The following is an 18,284-nucleotide window of genomic DNA, read 5'->3' as shown; positions in this document are numbered from 1 at the left end:
AGCGCATAGGCTTCTGGGTAATGTAAGGTGCAGGCGCACGCCGGAGAAAAAATAGCTTCCGCACTTCTGTCAGCTGGCGAGGTTAAATGAAGTGTACGTTGTTAGCATGTTGAACGTTTGTTTCTGTCGTGTACCGAAAGAATAACAAGTTAACTACGCCAGCGCTGCTCCTCCGGATCTTCGATTAAAGGTGCAACATGACTCTGAACGAGCATTCACTGCAAGCACTGTCTTGGAGAAAGCTTTATCTGAGTCGAGCTAAACTGAAAGCTTCTAGTAGGACATCAGCTTTGCTTTCTGGGTTTGCTATGGTAACGTTGTTTCCAAACCATTGTTCTGTCTTATCTATAAATTAGACATTCGTATTACACCGTAATGACATGTTAAAAGTTGTTTCCTGTTCTTATCCTGCTCATTTCCTTGCAGGTGGCTATGGTAGAAGTGCAGCTGGACAACAGCTATCCTTACCCACCTGCTCTCCTCATCGCCTTCAGTGCCTGCACCACAGTCCTTGTGGCTGTTCACTTGTTCGCTCTGATGGTCAGCACCTGTATTTTGCCCAATATAGAAGCTGTCAGCAATGTCCACAACCTTAACTCTGTGAAGGAGTCTCCACATGAGCGAATGCACCGACACATTGAACTGGCATGGGCATTTTCTACAGTTATTGGCACTTTACTCTTCCTAGCCGAGGTGGTTCTACTCTGCTGGGTCAAATTTTTGCCTGTTAAACCCAATAAATCCAGCAATAACACAATTTCAGCCGGTGTGGCTGCTGCTATTACCTCCACTTCTATCATGGTCCCCTTTGGTTTAGTCTTCATCGTCTTTGCTGTGCATTTCTACCGCTCACTGGTAAGCCACAAGACTGACAGACAGTTTCAGGAGCTGGAGGAGCTATCCAACCTCACCAGGCTTCAAAATGAGCTGGACAACAGAGGGGAATCTTCCATCTTGCAGTCTCCAAGCTCACATTTTCCATAGACATGTATGCTGGATGAAAATCTGTGGATTGGATTTCTCACTTTTTGGGATATATTCCAAGCCAAAAGCCACATTATTGGCTTCTAATTTTTTACAGGAATGAAGATGTCTCACCTCTTGTGAAATTTTACTTTTGAGAAGAGTTGTATTTTTAGAAGACATGTTTGGTCAACAGTGAACTGACAAACCTGCCATGATGCATGTAACTTGAAATATTGAAGTTTTAACTATGATAGTTGCGTGATTTATATTTTACATTGTGGCAGTGACATATGAACAATAGGTTGAAAATCTGTCGGTTGCCTACTGCACTTATTTACCTGTGTGTCAGAGAACACAGCATTTGTTCATATAAATTACCTTGTCTTGTTTTGTAAACCACAAGTATTTAACTGTTAACCTTCTATTCTCTGTGTATACTGATTTAGTGTAATGTTAACAATTTGCTTTTGTAATGCCTGCTGATTGTGTGGACTGATTCAGCCGTTGACATCTGTTGCACTGATGGCGACATAAAAAATAAACACTTTTGCCAGGTTTCTGATTTTTAAACATTTGGATTAACTACTCAGAAAATCTTTATCTTCAGTTAGTTATGCAACTTACATTTAATAAGTAACAGGTAAAGCAAGTCACATTTAGAACTTTTAGCAAATCTGAGCTGGCCCTGTCTGTTGAAGAATTTGTATTTATCCTCCTGGTAATTCAGCTTTTTAAAATTCAGATTAATACATATACAATATAATCCATAATACCTGAATAATATCGACCTCTGTGAACTACTTGTTGATAAATATTACCTCTGAATGTCAGCCTCACCATTCCACTTTTCTCATGTATCATGAATTAGCATGCTGCGTTTTTGTCTTTACATTATTTAGTACAAATGTAGTGAATTCAGTAATTAAGCATTCATTAACAAAGTGTAAGCAACAATCATTGTTTTATCGTGTGGATCCTCTTGTTGCTGTCATCAGCACTGATCAAGGTAGGCTGATTGGGCTTCACTTAAAACCATCTGCATATCCACTAGGTGTACCTTAAAATGAAGATATGTTCATATTTTAATCCCCAATCATTTTTTTTTTTATAAAAGTAATGATGTAGGTGGTGACACAGGGATAAGGATAATGTAGTCTTTATATTAGTTTAGTTTCTGTAAAAAAAAAGCGCAGTCAAAACGTACCTGTGGAATTGGATATTTAGTTGGATGTGGTGCTTCATCTCTCCCAGAATCAGACAGGGTCCCACATTTTGCTACTCCATCAAGCCAAAAGCCTTCATAAAGCTGGCCTTTTTCAGAATAGTAGAACTTTCCATTGCCGTTCTTCTTGCCATCTCGCCAGGTACCTTCATACCAGTTTCCATTTGCTTGAACACAAATTGTAAATACAAGCTTTCCAAATCACAATAGACTCCTAGAAATTAATCTAACTTTGATAAAAATGTATCTGAAGCAAGTTGTTCTTACCAAACCAAATGATGCCCTGTCCATGATTTTTATCATTTATCCACTCTCCCTCATAGAGATCTCCATTGGCATAGTACATTCTTCCCCAGCCACTCCTAAGATCCTCACTCCACTCCCCCTCATAAACAGCTGTGTTATTGTAGAAGTACGTTCCATGCCCCTGAGAAGATATAAAGAGAGGTAAGACATATGACAGACTGTAATTTTTTTTAATGATATATAATTACAGTTTTTGTATAGCAGTAGATCAAATACATACATGCTTCTTTCCATTTTTCCATTCACCAGCATACTTTCTTCCAATCTCCTTTTTTCCTGGGAGTAGTACGCTGTAGGTTCCATATCCATCACGTTTTCCGTATTTCCACTGACCATTATAAATGGCACCAGACTCCTTCCAAACCTGAGTTCCCTTCCCTAAAAGCAAATAGACAAAGGTTTTTAGCTATAATGTAACAAACTATGTAATGATCCATAATAATTAATAAATCAAAAATGTCTCAGTAATGTCTTACCATGCTTTTTATTGTCCTGCCACTCTCCAGTGTACTTATTTCCACTGACAGAGAAAACTGTGTGCCGCAGTCCACATTTTTGTGACTTATCCATCTATTTAGAGAATGACATATGTTTTTAAGTTGTTTTAATATAGTGCATGGTCTTAGCTTGATGAAAACCCAGTATCAACAAGTCTCATGGACACATTATCCTGTTTTCCTCAAGTTCACAAACAAAAAGCAAAACTGATACAAATAACGTGCAAGAAAAGTGTCAAGTTAAATATTTTTTATTTATATAAACAAATATAACAACATAGCTTTACATGTACAGCATAGGGTTTACGTTACAGGATAAAAATACAAAGCATGGCAGATTTTTTTTTTACCTTTTTCTGAGTTAGCGTCACACACAGAATAGTTTAGACAAAAAGATAATTTGTATATAGAGATAACATTTTGTTGATTTAAAAATTAAAAAGGAAAATGAAGTTGCTACTCTACAAATATTGCAATTTAGCTGACGCTAGCGTTAACTTTACTGTAACGTTAGTTAACATTAGAAACTAGTTAACTTACGATAGCAGCTTATACACTACATTACGCTGCCAAAAACCCATTCGAGCAAAGTAATTGTACCTTAGCTGTTTGTCCAAGCAGATAACTTAATTACACTCAGTCCGCTTGTAAAGGCACGCCGAATAAATTAAGACAACATGCTAGTCAGCTAATGCTAGCAGGTCACTTTACAAGCTGGTGCCGTATCCTAGCAACAACATGGATTTAGGTAACCAGGCTAGAAAGCCGATTTCTTAAGTGTCGTGTGTACGGGAAAGTTGCTTTGTGAAATCGGGTTAGGGGACCAAAGGGTGCACACAGTAAGCTCCACGCAGCTGAGTGAAAGAATGAATGAAAGTAAAGATCGTTAACGAGTTAACGGGGCGATTCCGCCTCAATATAAAAACCTAGTCAGCCAAAGGTCCTCTAGTGTCTCCTCTAATTCTAAATAAGTGAAGTTCCATTGTGGCTTTTTAACATTTAAACTGTTGAGCCTTGCATGTTTCTTTCCTTTCAATCCCCCTGCGCTGTCACTCAGCGAGCACACACAAGCAGAGAGAGAAAAGTCAGAAAGCAACGTAAAATCTTTGCGCCAGGCTTCTCGAATAAGAAGGAGAAATCAGGTTATACCTGTGCTGCATTTTTACGCGGATTTCCCATAATCAGGTTTCTTAGGTGTATGTAAACAGCGTTCCCCGATTACCCGAGAGAGCTGATTTCTCTGAGTACACCGGTTACTTAGTGTGGACAGAGTTGGTGCAGTGTAAAATAAGTTAACAATCAATGCAAACGTACAGTTAATTTTGACGGAAAAGGTTAGTATCCAAGTTATTGTCATTCGTTATACATAGTTATATGTATTTATGTAGTTAGGTTCATCGGTGCTCGTCCGGACATTGTTTTATGATATGCGCATGCTCCGTGTAGCCCGGTTAAAAGGGTATGTGAGTAGTCGGTCAGCCTGTGTGAGAAGAGAGTGGGGGGTGAATCCTCGTCGAGCTCTGGTTTTTGCTATATCAGCTACTGTACTACAATGTCTACAGCGAAGTTTCAGATGGAGTGGGAGGAAATTGATAAGGAATACCAACAACTACAGGTGAGAGAAAATACTAAGGGACATCATCATCGTTATCTGTGGTGGATTACTGGCTGCTGCGTGTTGGGGATGATACTAAATACTAGAAGCTGTATCTGCTACCTTAAGTCGGCTGGCTCTTTCGCATTCGCCATTCATTCTCCAGTGTGCCATAAACGCAGGATTCGGACCATAACTGGGCGTTTAATAGCAACATCGGAGTGATAAAATTTGCTTCACTACACATGTAGCTATCATCTTTGACTTTACTGTAACATCTGTGTGTTACAGCCGCTAACTAGCAGCATGTGTCTAGCTGCTAGTGAGTTAACGTTATGCAGCTAATAACCAGCTAATAACCCAGCACACACTGTGGGGTTGTTTATTGTTAAATGATTGTCGCAAAAGTTACTTGAAACGTAACCTGACATGTTTGTTACAGTTGTTCATGTTCAATTATTCATGTATTCCCTCAATCATGCATTATTACCACTCTCGCGCGTTAGCTAGCTGGCTAACATGGAAAGACAATGTAAGTAACGTAGTTAATCGTTAATACCATTTACTTTGAAGTGGATAGGGGCTCATGTGGTGTGTGCTGGTATCAGACAGCTGAGACTCTGTGATGGCATCAAAATTTTTAATCTGGAGCTCCTCCACAGGGAATGGTGATGAAGGTGACTGTCAGCTGTCCTGGGATTTTTTCAAAACAAGTTTTCAGGTTCTGTTTAAAAACTAATTTTGTCATTCATACTCTGCCGCATCCTTCCAGATTATAAACTCTTATCTGAGGCATATCAGGTCTAAGTTTCAAGTTCAAATCTGGTATCTTTTCTTTTTAAAGATTTGTCCCTGTAAGCATTGTTAATTGGTGACCTTTAGTAAACCTTTGGCAAGACAAGGCAGCTGTATTTAGATAACACATTTCAAACACGTGAGCAATTCAGACTGCTTTCCATGGACAATGAAAGCATGTGGCACATGATACAACCCTGTAATTGACGTGTATTAATATTATTGATGCGGCAAAAGCACACAAATCATGCACAGACCTTGAAAACACAGAGATTAGTGTGCTAATGAATAGCAGATGGTGATGGATAGATGTAACCATCGTCTAGCTCATGTTTTGAGTTTATAGCTTTAATCAAACATTTCCGTGTTTAATGTAGTGCATATGTCAGTGTTTATAGTTTTACTTAAAAAACCTGCAAACCACAAACATGCAGTTAGTACTTCTTACCTGAAAACAGGCCATTTCTCCTGTTACAATGCAGATATTTAACTTTATGTTCCTATCCAGACCTTTTTGGACCCTTGGATTATAAAAATGTGTAGCAAATCATCTTGGGGGTTGGGAAAGAGTTCCTATTCTGAGACCACAGGATTAGGACTGCTGACTGTGCATTCTCACCTCTACACACTTAGTCCAGTCATAAAAACCAGAGCTGATGGAAAAAATGGGAAGCTGTGGTCAGGTGTAACAGTATAAATGAATGTCAACTGGAATATATATTTCTCCAAATAATTCTGTGTCAACAAGATTTCACAGCATGAAGCATTTTCTTATCTGCTGTATAGAATCTGTTAAAGCTTGTCAACATTGCTTGTCAAAATGTAATATTTTAAAGCCTGGAAAATATTTGGTGAAGTAGAGAACAGAATTCTGCTTTGTAAATGAATTTAAATTTGTTACATGTACATTATTTCATACATGTGTGATATTTCTCCTAATTTGTGGTTGGATTAAAATGTCTTATAGCATATTTCTCAGTTTTGTATGTTTTTTTGATCCCCAGGAAACTCACAAAATATACAGACAAAAACTCGAGGAGCTCACCAATCTTCAGGCAACATGCAGTAGTGCCATCAGTAAACAGAGAAAATGCCTTAAAGACATTAGGCACAGCTTGGCTAAGTAAGTGTCCCCTGATTAGGATAGTGAGACTCCTGTGTTTCTTTTACAGATATTTGCTTTACACTACAATTTGTGTCACGTCCTATAATGCAGTTTGAGTCACTTATTACAAATGTGATGTAGTTTGGTGAAAATCCTGCTTTCGCTGTGATCGTTTTCCACTTGCCATTATGGGGTCAGCAAGGAGAGGAAAATCACCTTTCCCCTTATTTTGCATTTTCTTTACAGGTGTGCAAAAACATGTGATGAAAAAGATCTGAAACTAATAACAGACATCAAAACACAAATCAAAGATAAAGAAAATGTGTTCTTTGATATGGAATCATATTTGCCAAAGAAGAATGGGTAAGTAGTTAAATACCCAATGTATGCAATTTATCCCAGACATTTCTTTTCTCAGATTTATTTACTTGTACATTTTTGTTTTGTTTCCAGACTGTATCTGAATTTGGTCCTTGGCAATGTGAACGTAACACTTCTCAGCAACCAGGCAAAGTATGAAAATATTTTGCCTTGAGGACATGAAATGGGCGTGAAAAGACTGGTTTCTACTCTTTGTTTTTGTCTGTTTGTTGTCAGCTTATCCTCTTTTTTTCTGTCTATTTTCTAAGATTTGCCTACAAGGATGAGTATGAGAAGTTCAAGCTTTATATGACAATAATCCTGATGTTTGGAGCCATAACTTGTCTCTTTTTTCTAAACTGTCGGTGAGGTTGCATTTTCTCTTTAGGAAATATTGTCATTGATATTGTCCCTAATTTAAGCAAAGCTAACTATTTTATTTGCTCTGTTTCCTTAGTGTCACAGATGAAATTTTCAACTTCTTGCTGGTATGGTACTACTGCACATTAACCATAAGGGAAAGCATCCTCATGAGCAATGGCTCCAGGTGATTTTCTTCTGTATTTTCCTTTACTGAAACTGTAATTTTCAAGGTCCTCATTACTTCATATACTCTTCTTATGCTTTTCAGGATTAAAGGTTGGTGGGTGTCTCACCATTATGTATCAACCTTTCTGTCAGGTGTGATGCTTACCTGGTGAGTTTTTGTCTTTATTTCACAGTGTCACATAAATCAGTCGTGCTTTTTGACAAATCTGTACAAGTTAGCTAATGCAGCAAAAGCTCAGTCTAAGTGCTACTTCCTTCATGTCATTTTTGTGTAACCTTGTTTCTTCTCACAGGCCTGAGGGGCCTATGTATCAGAAGTTCAGAAGCCAGTTTCTCGCTTTCTCCATCTATCAGAGTAAGAATTTTGAATCTAACTATCCTTGGAGCAAACTCTATGCTTTTGCTATATGCTGTTGTGTATGTATGTACGCTCTCAAGTGATTGGGGTGATGCTGATGTTTGTAGACCAGGGTAGTGGTTTAATTATGCTTTACCAAATCTACATCGAGAGTTGAAGCTGCACATGTGTCCAGTGTGTCCAGATTGTTGTTTTTTTAATGGGATTTTAAATTTTTTTAAAAAGCACAGTTTGACATGATGTACAGTAGTTTTAACAAGGAACATGTAGTCCCTTTTCTTATCTTCAGGTTATTGATTATGGTGAGCAATGCTAGAATATTTGAGGTCTAGTAAATAAATGGTAATGAACACATCATCTATAGGTGTAGAAGGAGAACAGTTGTTGTATTGCTATTGTTATTTAGGTAAATAAACACCAAGGTTGCAATTAATTGACAATTAAATAATTATCTATTAATATGCCAATTTATCTGTAAAATGTCAGGAAAAAGTGAAACATTTATCATTTCCAGGGTAAAGTCCTCAGGTGTCTGGTTTTGTTTAGTTTACACTGGTAAAAAAGTAAGTCAGCAAATGGTATTTTATCTTAAAAAATGAGACAGGGCACAACTCTAGGGAAAACGTTTGTTGTTCACCTCAGAATTTCCAATCGAACGATCTTGTGTCACATGTCATTTTGGGACACCATAGAATGATAGCACACTGAGGCCAAATCAGGTCAAGGCCATGATCATCTGTATTTATTATGTAACAGTGACACATCTTTGACAGTTTTTATGTGTTTTTAAGCCAATGGAAGGGAGTGCTTCACTATGAGCCTGCCAGCGACAGTTGCATTTTAATCAGAGAGCTCTGTGAATATTTTCTCATGAGAATAGAGAAGTGACACATGTCACATATTAGTGGTTAAAGTCACAGTTCAGTATACCACATGAAGACTTGCAGCAACTAATTAGCTGGTGAGGGTTTTTGGATGAAAAGTCAAATGTTTAAACAGACATGTGTATCCTCACCTGACACACTGAGCTTCAACTCAGTGTGATGCTGTCTTGAGTTGTTTTTCGTGACACAGTGACCTCGTTCAGACACGCAAAGCTTCACACCAAATGCTGCTATTTAATTTGTATTTTTTTTATTCAATTTTTACTTTGTGAAAGCTACAGTTACACCTTAAACTGTCCTTTTCAGTACTGGTAGATTTGTACATATAAACCTTGAACTTTATTGATCTGTCGTCCTTCTCTTTCAGGCTTTGTTCAGTTCCTCCAGTATTACTACCAGAGCGGTTGCTTATACCGACTGCGAGCATTAGGAGAGAGAAATCAGCTGGACCTCACTGTGGGTAAGTTATTTTTGGTGGTCATTTTAGTAGCTTGAACTCTAGAGCCATCTGCAACACCATGTCTGGAAAATGGGGTAAAGGTCAAAGATGGAGACAGTTGTTAACATCAGTCTGGTGCCAAGCAGATGTCAAAGTAACTTTAGTAAGGCCTCAGTCAATTTGTTCCTGAGGGAAAGCAGGAATTGTTTGTGTAGTATTCTGTGTCATGTTGTGTCAAGGTCACACTTACAGTTCTTCTTTGTCTCTGCAGAGGGATTTCAGTCCTGGATGTGGAGAGGCCTCACTTTTCTTTTGCCTTTCCTCTTTTTTGGCCATGTAAGTTCAAATGCAACTGCATTTTTCAATTTTAATACCAAACTGCATCTTCAAAACCTCACTCTGAAAATCAGGAGAACATCGTACAACATCATTTAACCTCGTGTGTTAAATGTATTTCTTTGACCTGTATCAAGTGCATTAAAATAAAGGTTTTTAAGGGCACACGTGTCTGTGAAGGTTCTCAGTCATCTAGATTTGGTTATTTAGAGATTGAGTCAACCTCCTGTTTAGCCTTCAGTTTAACAGTTACAGAGACTGTAGAACTAAGGAGACAAAGATTGATCAAAAGGAAAATTTGCTTGTGTAACCACGGTGTGCAACAACATTATGAAAAATAATGCTTCCTCTTCCTTTGCAGTTTTGGCAGCTTTACAACTCAGTGACCTTGTTTCGCCTGGCAGGACATGAGGACTGTAAGGAGTGGCAGGTAGGGATCACACAGGCAGATCCATTGCATCCAGAGTAAAAAAAGGAATAAGAGTTGACAGGCTTCTGTTTAAAGTTTAAATGTTGTCCTCTCAGGCGGAATTGGGGCCTCGCTCTAATTTGGCCGCTCAAATTCACATGTTCCTTTTTATTAATGTGTAACTCAATTTCTTGACACACATCTACTTTATTAAAGTGGAGTTTTTAGCATTTCCTTGCTCTTCAGTGTTCATAATACAATTCACACAGAGCCATAGACCTAAAAATGCATGCCACAGCTTGTCCTGCAATAAAACCATTTCACTGTTTCTTCTTTCAGGTGTTTATGCTGGCACTGACATTTCTCGTCTTATTCCTTGGAAATTTTCTCACCACATTAAAAGTGGTCCACCAAAAAATTCATAAAAACCAGGAAAAGGTGCAAAAAAACAACTGATACAAAAGCTCAGTAAGAAGCCTTAGATTCTTACTGAGCTTTTTGTTTGTTTGTTTGTTTTTTTACAAAGCAACATGCACAATTGCTTGATAGACTCACCACAGTGCAATCAGTCTGGGAAAAGGCAAAGATGAAACCACTGTTTCTCTCAGGCTTTTATTACCGCAGCAGCATCCAGCTAGAGTATCTGGTCCACAAGCTTTTGCTTTCTAATGACTCATTGCTCATTTTGCTGCTCACTTGGTCTCAACACAAAGTGGTATTGACCTGATAGATGAATAGTGTCACTTTATTATGAACATAAAAAGGGAGCTGAAAGAATGTGTTTTATTTGGGTGTTTGTGTGCATGAATTTGTCTGAGAGCCTTTCATTTAAACCATATGCAACAGAAAGAGGGAAGGTAGCATCAGTTAAAAGTATAGTTTGCCTTTTAAGACCTAACGTCTGTCGTGTAAATACTTCATACTTCTGTGAAGTAGCAATGGTCAAACTGTGTCTGGCTCGAACAAACTTGAACATGTTCAGTTTGGCACTGAGCTTCAACCTTTTGTATTTAATTCTCGGCTCCCTGTTGTGTCATTTCACTGCTTCCCAGAATTAGTTTACTACTTTTGCTCGTAGTAGGGTCATAATTTCAAACTGCATAAAGATAAATACTTGACTAGTCAAAATTACCTTCAGTTTCATGAACATATTTTTCCCCTTTCAGGCAGCTGTTACAAAAGCCATACGTGTTAATGTATGATCCAATGTCTAAATGTGGTTATCGGGTCACAGAAATACACAGAAAAACTTCAACTGTCTCTATAAGACCTGTTGATCCCAGTGCAAGTTAAAGGAGGGTTTTATGTGAACTCTTCCATGGTCATTACACTTCTATGTTCTCATTAATATAATGCTATAAATTGTCATATGTGTTAATCATGTTTCACTTTGGGCCTAGTTTTATTTTGTACCAGTGTAGTTAAAGCTTTAAAATTGGTAAGCATTTTATGTCAGACTGTAAATTAAGAACAATTTCAATTTAACACTTGAACTCTGCGCAGAGTTTGATATTGTTATTGCTGTGCTGCTAGTTCCATTTTGTTATATAATGTTGCTGAAATATACTATGATGAAATGCTGCTACTGGCACTGGTACTGACTATGATACATAAATCTGATATATCATTAATGTGCTGGATCATTTTTCATATAGACATCCCAATTTTAATATTTGTAAAAAGTTTGTGGTTTAATCTTGAGTTTTTATTCTAATGTGCTGTCATTTTGTCTGGTTTAAGTTCCACATTTGTTTAAAAGTACACAATTTTTTTTTATTCTTCAACTGTTTACATGGTTTTCGATGATCAGCTGTCTGTTTCCAGGTTTCTATTGTTTTGCTTTTCCCTTCTGGCTGTCAGAGATAAAAAAAATAATAATAATTCTCCTTGTTTTCCAAAGACAGTGGCATTACAATTGTCTTGCTCCTGAACAGTATTTGATCACTACACCAAATGTTACAATTGATGCAAGAGCTGCCAGAATTTTCCCTTTTTTTGTGATGTATCTAATGTGAATGTTTTTCATTTCAAGACTGTAAATGGTGCCTAAATATGATCAATTACATAAGGCAGTTGAAATTTTGACTGTACATGTAAATTGAAAAAAAATGTTAATAATTAAACATCGTACTAAAACTTTTAGATTTGACTTTGTTTCTTTTGCCCTGAAACACGTGGTAATACATTTTATTAAAGGGTTACCAATGTTACCTAAATGATTTCTTCAGCCCCTTTAAACCTTAAGGTTTTTCAACACTAGTGGGCGCCATTGTTAAAGACAAGACCTTTACTTCAAGTTGATCCAGTTTCTAACAAATCCTGGTTCAGAACTTTGTTTTGCTGGAATTAAACTAATTTTACTGTTAGGTCTGTTTTTTGTTTGTTAGTTTCACTGAAAACAATAAAGTTACAGTACAATCATATACTGAATTTTACTAACTATTTTGTTTGTATATTTGTTCCCCAACAGCAATTTTCCGATGTGAACCAGATCAGAAAAGGCAGACATTTAAATTTAAGAATCAACTGTTCATATTCCTACAATAATATATTTTTAATAAAACACATTTTTTGTATTAGAATGAAATATAAAAATACAAAAACACACATTTTCATACAAAAGTAAAATACATGAAAGGCATTTCAAGTTTTGCACAAATTTGGAAAATCTGCATTCTGCAACTTCTTGCAAAATCATCTTACCTCTTGGGTCATTAGCCACAATTGATTGTAAAGAGAGACTTGCTGATGATTCATTAAAGCCCAACCTCCCAGGGACTAATGCTGACTATCTGAAAAGCATCTATCTCAGAGAAGAATCATCTCGGTATGTGAATGTGCAAATATAGTACTCCCCTGGAAGAGAGAGGGGTCCTCAAGCCTGTGTCCCTTTGTCTTCAAAATAAAATGCATATCTTCTTCTTACGCTTCTTCTGCTTTCGATTGAACGCCAAAGCTGTTTTGGTGGCCTCTCTAAAAATGTCTTCCACATTTTCCTTATACTTTGCTGAACACTCAAGGTAGAGCTCTGCATTCATGTGCTGCTGGGCCTCCTCACCCTAGATCCAAAACAAACACGACATTAACACAGAATTAGCCTGCACCACTATTGTATAAAGATGACACATACATACATCTGCAAAAAATGTGTTTTTGTATTGAAATTGGATTCATTAAATGTGGTGATAGGTTCTGGTTAGGGTGCTTCCTCTTTCATATTGCAAACAAAAGGTTTATTTTCATCCTACAATAAATGTCTACATCTACCTGTGTATAGGTTATGGGAGCCAGATTCATGGCCTTCAGCTTCCTTGCACACTCTCTATCTTTCCTGAGGTCAGTCTTGCAGCCAATCAGGATGACCGGGGTGTCCCGACAAAAGTGCTTTACCTCTGGATGCCACTGTGTAAATCAAACAAAAGAATTTGAAGTTGGCAAACTGGTTTAAGATGCAATATTTCAACATCAGCATTTAGCAACAGAGTTCAAACTGTAAGCAGCACTAAAAACAGAAAGCCCCACCTCAGTATTAAGCCCTACCCGCACGCATGGGCTCAAAGTCCACAGGCAGGTAGAGCTGCATGAGTTAATCATGGCTAAAAGACTGCAGCCAATACTGACATACTTGTCTAACAATCATTTACAAAATGAAAATACAGAGCAAACCTGAAATTCCAGTTAAACAGTGACATTTGTGTCTCTTTGTACTGCCTGCATATTTTCGAATGCTGTAGAAATGATTACCTTTATCAGGACATTCTCATAGCTTGTGGGGTTAGTCACATCAAAACAGACCAGAATCAGGTTGGCTTCTTGGTATGACAGTGGACGTAGTCTGTCATAGTCATCCTGCCCTGAAAGAAAATATATAGGACTTTGCACATATTTCTATATAAAGATCTATTAATGAAAAACAGGATTAAAATAAATGTGATTAACTTTGGCTGCAACAGCCTGAACGTCAAGATTTGCCCGTGTTGGAGTAGATGTATAAAACCACATCCTGGCTGAAGCTTCCTTTTACGATGATGTAAGGCACTCTGCTGCCACTCTAGAAATGATAAGCCGCCAACACAGACTGTCTGACTTTTCCTGAAAATGACTTTAAAATTGTTCAGTTTAAATACGAACCATTTTGTGTTTTCACAGATGTAAAGTATTCTGATGTGTACTTCACAAGCCGTCTAAATACTTCACTGCTTCAATTTAGGTACCAGTAATACTAAACAGCTGAATAATTTTATATGGTATATGTGAAAAAACTTTTTATTAAAGCAACTGGTGTTTGATTGTAGTCTGAATGCTCTTGATGTATTGTAAACTGATAAAAAATAATGCTCAATTGATGGGCTACAAAAATATAAAAATATTGTAGTAACTTCGCTTTTGAAATTCTACAGTAAATTAACACATTTAACTAAATAAAAAAAGTACTATGTTTCAGAAATACCCATAGTGTTGAAGAAATCTTGATCTATTTTAAAATAATTAAAAATATTGTTCATATAATAGGCTAAGTAAAATAAAAAATACAATAACATGAACCAAAACACTAAACTAGGGGAAAAAAAGGTTTGATAGCACTTGTTTTGCTTTTGAACTAATCATGTTTCTAAAGTTGTCTCTATAACAGCTTGTTTGTTATTAATAAAAAGCAAATGGTCAGTTCCTGAAAGATGGTGGTGATGCTCTGACGTAAACTTTGTCCTTTACCACTTCCTCTGTGTCACTCAGTCCAAAAAAGAGATAAAGAATGAACACAGCAAAGGATAACTGAACTTTTATTTCCTAAATGATAACAACACTATATCAACAGTGGCCACTGAGTCAATATATGTGCTGTTTATCTGCACAGTGTTTCTATTAAGAAACTTGCACGTTGTTTGGTCGGTGATCCCAATGTGCTTTATTTGTCTTTAATGTAAAATGTCCTGTACCGAGACATAAAACTGATTTGTGGATATTCAACATGGAGAAAAAGACTCTTACCAGCTGTGTCATAGAGGTTGAGCTGTATCTCTTTCGTTCCAAGAGAGATTGTGGTGACATATTTTTCGAACACCGACGGTGCATATTTCTGTTTTTGACAAACAAGACAAATATGTCCACTTTATGACATAGCTAAATATTGACACATTCTTTCAAATGTCATATATCTGCCCCCTTTATAAGTTACAGGAGAGCTTTTAATTTTGAAATTCCACACACAGTTTTAAGGTCTGCTGATATATGTCATTATTCAAAAATACGTAACTAATAATAATTAGTTCAAATTTTAATATTACACTCAAAGTTGTGATTCAAAGTTGTGGACCAATCAATATGGTTTTATTTACACTGACTTGACTGTGTATGACACTGAAGCTCCTCTTACCTCTGGAAAATCACCTTTAGCATAAACCATCAGAAGAGATGTTTTCCCGCAGCCTCCGTCTCCAACAATAACGATTTTAAGCTCGTCTCCCTTTTTTGTGACACCAGTCCTAGTACCGTTTTGTGTCATTTCGCACCCCAAGCAGTCAAACAGGGGCCAGGCAGGACAGGGCTGAAGATACTCCCTCCAGATTTAAGTTAAATACATGCCAAAGCCCAATATTTCTACAGTAAGGAAAGCTGAGATGATCTGAAGTCAGTGTTAAGACAGAGGAACAGACAAGCCTCATGTTTTACCAGGTAACTCGGTTTGTTCACCACTTCCTGTTCCTGTCATTCTGAAGCTGTTTCCAGCTGACCCGCTACACATCTCTCTTCTCCCATTATCAGTCTGCTCACTGAAAGCATCTCTGGGTGCTAACAATGCAGCAGCTGAGTCTGGTTGCTCCTACTTCCTTTATTGCATGGGTGGTGCTCATTGAAAGGTACTGCCTCTATCCACTGAAGTGTGTGTGTGATAGAAATATATAGCATTACGAATGTTCATTTCCTAATGCTAAAGATAAATAAACATTTTGTTTTGTTAGCATAGGCAGTAGAAATGGAAGATTTCTGTATTTGAAGTCCAGAATGTTAGCTGGGAGATGTGTTTTATGACTGTGATTAATTGTTTTTAAAATAAATAAATAAATGTAAAATGTTTACTGGCAAAGGTCCAGCTGCTTGTCTTCCTCTTATGAAACACAAATGACTTGTAATTACCCTGTGACTTTTGTTTTTCCAGATCCTTTATACTTACCTGTATTTTGTTTTATGTTGCTGGCCCACATCATTTGTTTCATTGTTAGGTGTGGAGGCTCCAATCTTATAAAAGGTAATTCATCAAGTTTCAGTGCATTATGGCATACAATATAACATAGTTATAGGAATGGTGACTGGGTTTATGTGTTTTTTTTTTATTCCACTGAAAGCAGTATGTCACTGAGAGGGTTTTAAAATTACACACAAAAAAACCTTTATGATTTAAAATTAGTGGTTTCGACTCATGTGATCATTTTCATCCTTGGGCGTAGTTACACGAAAGATGTCTGTCATACATTTCTGTTCAGTCTGTATGGCTGAACACAAAAGTGACATCACAGACTGGGCGTCAGGACACTATTCTCTCCTGTCCCAGGGAATACACACACATCTTATCCAGCAACAAGCTCATTTAATGACTGGGTTGGAGGTAACATTCAGAGGTACTGTATGCTATTGACTTCCACACTACTAGAATGTAAACGCACATACGTGATGATTTTCTAAGTTGCAACATGAATAATTTGCCAGTAATTAAATTAGGTTTCTTTTCAACATTGTCTGTCTTCTTTAATCAGAAATCATTGTTAAACAGGAAATCAACATGTAGCGTATAAATTTAGTTCTCTCTCATCTTTGACTTGCTACTGTGTATCCAATGACCTACACGTTTAAGAAATTTTAAAGACAATATAGGCAATAAATCATTTTCTTTTAGCCATGTTGAGCATTGTTAATAACTAGTGAGTAGCCTAAGTACATTGTTTGTTAGAAAAGAGGATAAGTGTGCATGATGAAAATACCCAAAAATGTTCCCAGAGATTATTCTTAATTCAGTCTCTGGTCTGGAAGATTTTTTCTGAAATTAAAGCAGTCACACAAAAACTGAGTTCGGCTACAAAGTAATATTAAAGGTTAAATTTAAATGTTCATGGGTGGGAAGGGATGCAGTTAGTTTGTGGGTAGGAGTGTGGAAATTTTGAGCAAGGGGTCTGTCCCTTTAAGATGATGAGCTGACACTGCCCTTTGCCTACTGTAAGAAAAACTCAATCGTTCATGTCTTTCACTGAAACCACACACACATATGCTAGTAAATGGTTTGTTTTTTCAAATGTACCTAAAAAGACTGCAAATTGCTCTTACAGCCATTTCATCCTGCAGCATAAGCTAGACTATAGTGTTCAATGTGGGTTTTAGTGTGAAGTCAACTGTGGAACTAATTTATCATGTTAGGCAAATATACTGTTTTAAATATGGGCCATCGTTTAAAGTTAGAAATAACAGTTTATGTCCATGAATAAATACAGCAACGTTTTTGAGTTTCCATAACAACAAAACATAAAAATTAGTGTACATTCTATTTATTTAACATCCCAGAAACAGACAGGTGATAATACTGCCAAATAAAAAAAAAAAAACATATACAATATTACAGTAATATTGCACTATAACGGCAAATATTTAAAAAGGTAGAAAAATTAAAAGTCAGTGTTTTAAATGAAACAAATGCTTAAACCTACCAAGCAGCATGAAAAATCATCGGGTAAGAGAATGCACCCATATTTAAAAAAATGAATGTAAAAATACACAAAGCAACGAGGATACCGGTTTTGATTCAGTGAGCTGTAAAGCAGAATAAAAGACTGACTATACAAAGAAGGACAAAAAGTGTGTTAGGTTTTCCTGGCTGCCTCTTTATTCTGACTCCACAGACAAACGCGCTTTTCATGTTCTCCATACCCTGTTAAAAATCCCAATAATAATAATAACAACAACAATAATAATATTCGTGCTTGTTTGATTTACAGGGTGAAACTGGCAATCTAACAAAGGATATTGAATTGTCCTGTAGATAAAATATCCATACGTGTACAGCCCTTCTACATTAAATAACAAATGAAAAACAATTAGCAAAGCGGTTTTCGCCGATCAGGGAGACGGATGTCCTGCAGAAGAGAGGCCATTCCTCTGCGTGGAATATTCCAGTCTGGTAGCAGCGCGCAAAGCTGCATGGCTCAACCCACCAGGGAGGGTTTTTTTTTTTTTTTTTTTTTAACAAAGGCCTATAAATAACCTCGTTGGCGATTGTGAACTAACTGGGTCATAAAAATTCCACATTGTAATCTCTATAACAAACCAATTGGCACTGTAGGTTTGGAATAGCCTAATGAACATTAGACAGACAACGAGGACCGGTGTTTCGTGACCTGCAAGTTGAGGAATGCGCGCACTTGGCAGTCTGAGCTAGAAGTGAATACCAAGAAAAACAGGCCTCTGTAGACACCAGCAG

At 37.1% G+C, this 18,284-nt stretch overlaps 4 protein-coding genes across 5 annotated transcripts; 2 read left to right on the top strand and 2 right to left on the bottom strand.

Annotated features, from left to right (window-relative positions):
* The first annotated feature begins 13 nt into the window (after positions 1-13).
* orai1b (ORAI calcium release-activated calcium modulator 1b) lies at positions 14-1,523 on the top strand. 2 transcript variants are annotated; one of them, XM_067483865.1, is made up of 2 exons: positions 14-190; positions 427-1,523. In XM_067483865.1, the coding sequence occupies exon 2, from the start codon at positions 433-435 to the stop codon at positions 982-984; it is 552 nt and encodes a 183-aa protein (XP_067339966.1). In that variant the 5' UTR covers positions 14-190; positions 427-432; the 3' UTR covers positions 985-1,523. The 2 variants fall into 2 exon arrangements, with proteins under 2 accessions (XP_067339966.1, XP_067339965.1); XM_067483864.1 differs by having other exon boundaries at positions 15-311.
* Positions 1,524-1,650: 127 nt separating this feature from the next.
* On the bottom strand, positions 1,651-3,712 carry morn3 (MORN repeat containing 3). Its single transcript, XM_067483866.1, has 6 exons — positions 3,592-3,712; positions 2,971-3,064; positions 2,715-2,872; positions 2,456-2,615; positions 2,171-2,355; positions 1,651-2,023 (listed from the first exon to the last, which is right to left on the bottom strand). Exons 2-6 carry the CDS (start codon positions 3,062-3,064, stop codon positions 1,958-1,960), a joined length of 663 nt encoding a protein of 220 aa, XP_067339967.1. The 5' UTR covers positions 3,592-3,712; the 3' UTR covers positions 1,651-1,957.
* A 729-nt stretch (positions 3,713-4,441) lies between these two features.
* On the top strand, positions 4,442-11,962 carry tmem120b (transmembrane protein 120B). The gene is made up of 12 exons (XM_067483166.1): positions 4,442-4,606; positions 6,385-6,503; positions 6,732-6,848; positions 6,939-6,998; positions 7,115-7,210; positions 7,303-7,392; positions 7,477-7,542; positions 7,688-7,749; positions 9,004-9,096; positions 9,347-9,411; positions 9,773-9,841; positions 10,160-11,962. Exons 1-12 carry the CDS (start codon positions 4,544-4,546, stop codon positions 10,274-10,276), a joined length of 1,017 nt encoding a protein of 338 aa, XP_067339267.1. The 5' UTR covers positions 4,442-4,543; the 3' UTR covers positions 10,277-11,962.
* Positions 11,963-12,355: 393 nt separating this feature from the next.
* On the bottom strand, positions 12,356-15,620 carry rhof (ras homolog family member F). Its single transcript, XM_067483167.1, has 5 exons — positions 15,195-15,620; positions 14,810-14,897; positions 13,565-13,674; positions 13,088-13,222; positions 12,356-12,879 (listed from the first exon to the last, which is right to left on the bottom strand). The coding sequence occupies exons 1-5, from the start codon at positions 15,321-15,323 to the stop codon at positions 12,718-12,720; spliced, it is 624 nt and encodes a 207-aa protein (XP_067339268.1). The 5' UTR covers positions 15,324-15,620; the 3' UTR covers positions 12,356-12,717.
* Between the last annotated feature and the right edge of the window lie 2,664 nt (positions 15,621-18,284).

The sequence above is a fragment of the Channa argus genome, chromosome 18 (assembly GCF_033026475.1).
Source record: "Channa argus isolate prfri chromosome 18, Channa argus male v1.0, whole genome shotgun sequence".
Classification (NCBI taxonomy): domain Eukaryota; kingdom Metazoa; phylum Chordata; class Actinopteri; order Anabantiformes; family Channidae; genus Channa; species Channa argus.
The sequence above is the reverse complement of the archived record's forward strand: the minus strand, read 5'-3'. Positions and strand labels throughout refer to the sequence as shown.

What these genes read in the sequence shown, in the direction of transcription:
- morn3 (XM_067483866.1), bottom strand. Translation starts at nt 3,064, where the DNA reads ATGGATAAGTCACAAAAATGTGGACTGCGGCACACAGTTTTCTCTGTC. An exon ending in GGAAAAATGGAAAGAAGCAT is followed by an intron (nt 2,616 to 2,714) that starts GTATGTATTTGA and finishes ATATCTTCTCAG; the next exon opens with GGGCATGGAACGTACTTCTA. An exon ending in ACAGGGCATCATTTGGTTTG is followed by an intron (nt 2,356 to 2,455) that starts GTAAGAACAACT and finishes TTTGTGTTCAAG; the next exon opens with CAAATGGAAACTGGTATGAA.
- tmem120b (XM_067483166.1), top strand. Translation starts at nt 4,544, where the DNA reads ATGTCTACAGCGAAGTTTCAGATGGAGTGGGAGGAAATTGATAAGGAA. An exon ending in AGGAATACCAACAACTACAG is followed by an intron (nt 4,607 to 6,384) that starts GTGAGAGAAAAT and finishes TTTGATCCCCAG; the next exon opens with GAAACTCACAAAATATACAG. An exon ending in CTCTTTTTTCTAAACTGTCG is followed by an intron (nt 7,211 to 7,302) that starts GTGAGGTTGCAT and finishes CTGTTTCCTTAG; the next exon opens with TGTCACAGATGAAATTTTCA.
- orai1b (XM_067483864.1), top strand. Translation starts at nt 198, where the DNA reads ATGACTCTGAACGAGCATTCACTGCAAGCACTGTCTTGGAGAAAGCTT. An exon ending in TGCTTTCTGGGTTTGCTATG is followed by an intron (nt 312 to 426) that starts GTAACGTTGTTT and finishes ATTTCCTTGCAG; the next exon opens with GTGGCTATGGTAGAAGTGCA.
- rhof (XM_067483167.1), bottom strand. Translation starts at nt 15,323, where the DNA reads ATGACACAAAACGGTACTAGGACTGGTGTCACAAAAAAGGGAGACGAG. An exon ending in CTAAAGGTGATTTTCCAGAG is followed by an intron (nt 14,898 to 15,194) that starts GTAAGAGGAGCT and finishes TGTCAAAAACAG; the next exon opens with AAATATGCACCGTCGGTGTT. An exon ending in ATGAGAATGTCCTGATAAAG is followed by an intron (nt 13,223 to 13,564) that starts GTAATCATTTCT and finishes TGATTTACACAG; the next exon opens with TGGCATCCAGAGGTAAAGCA.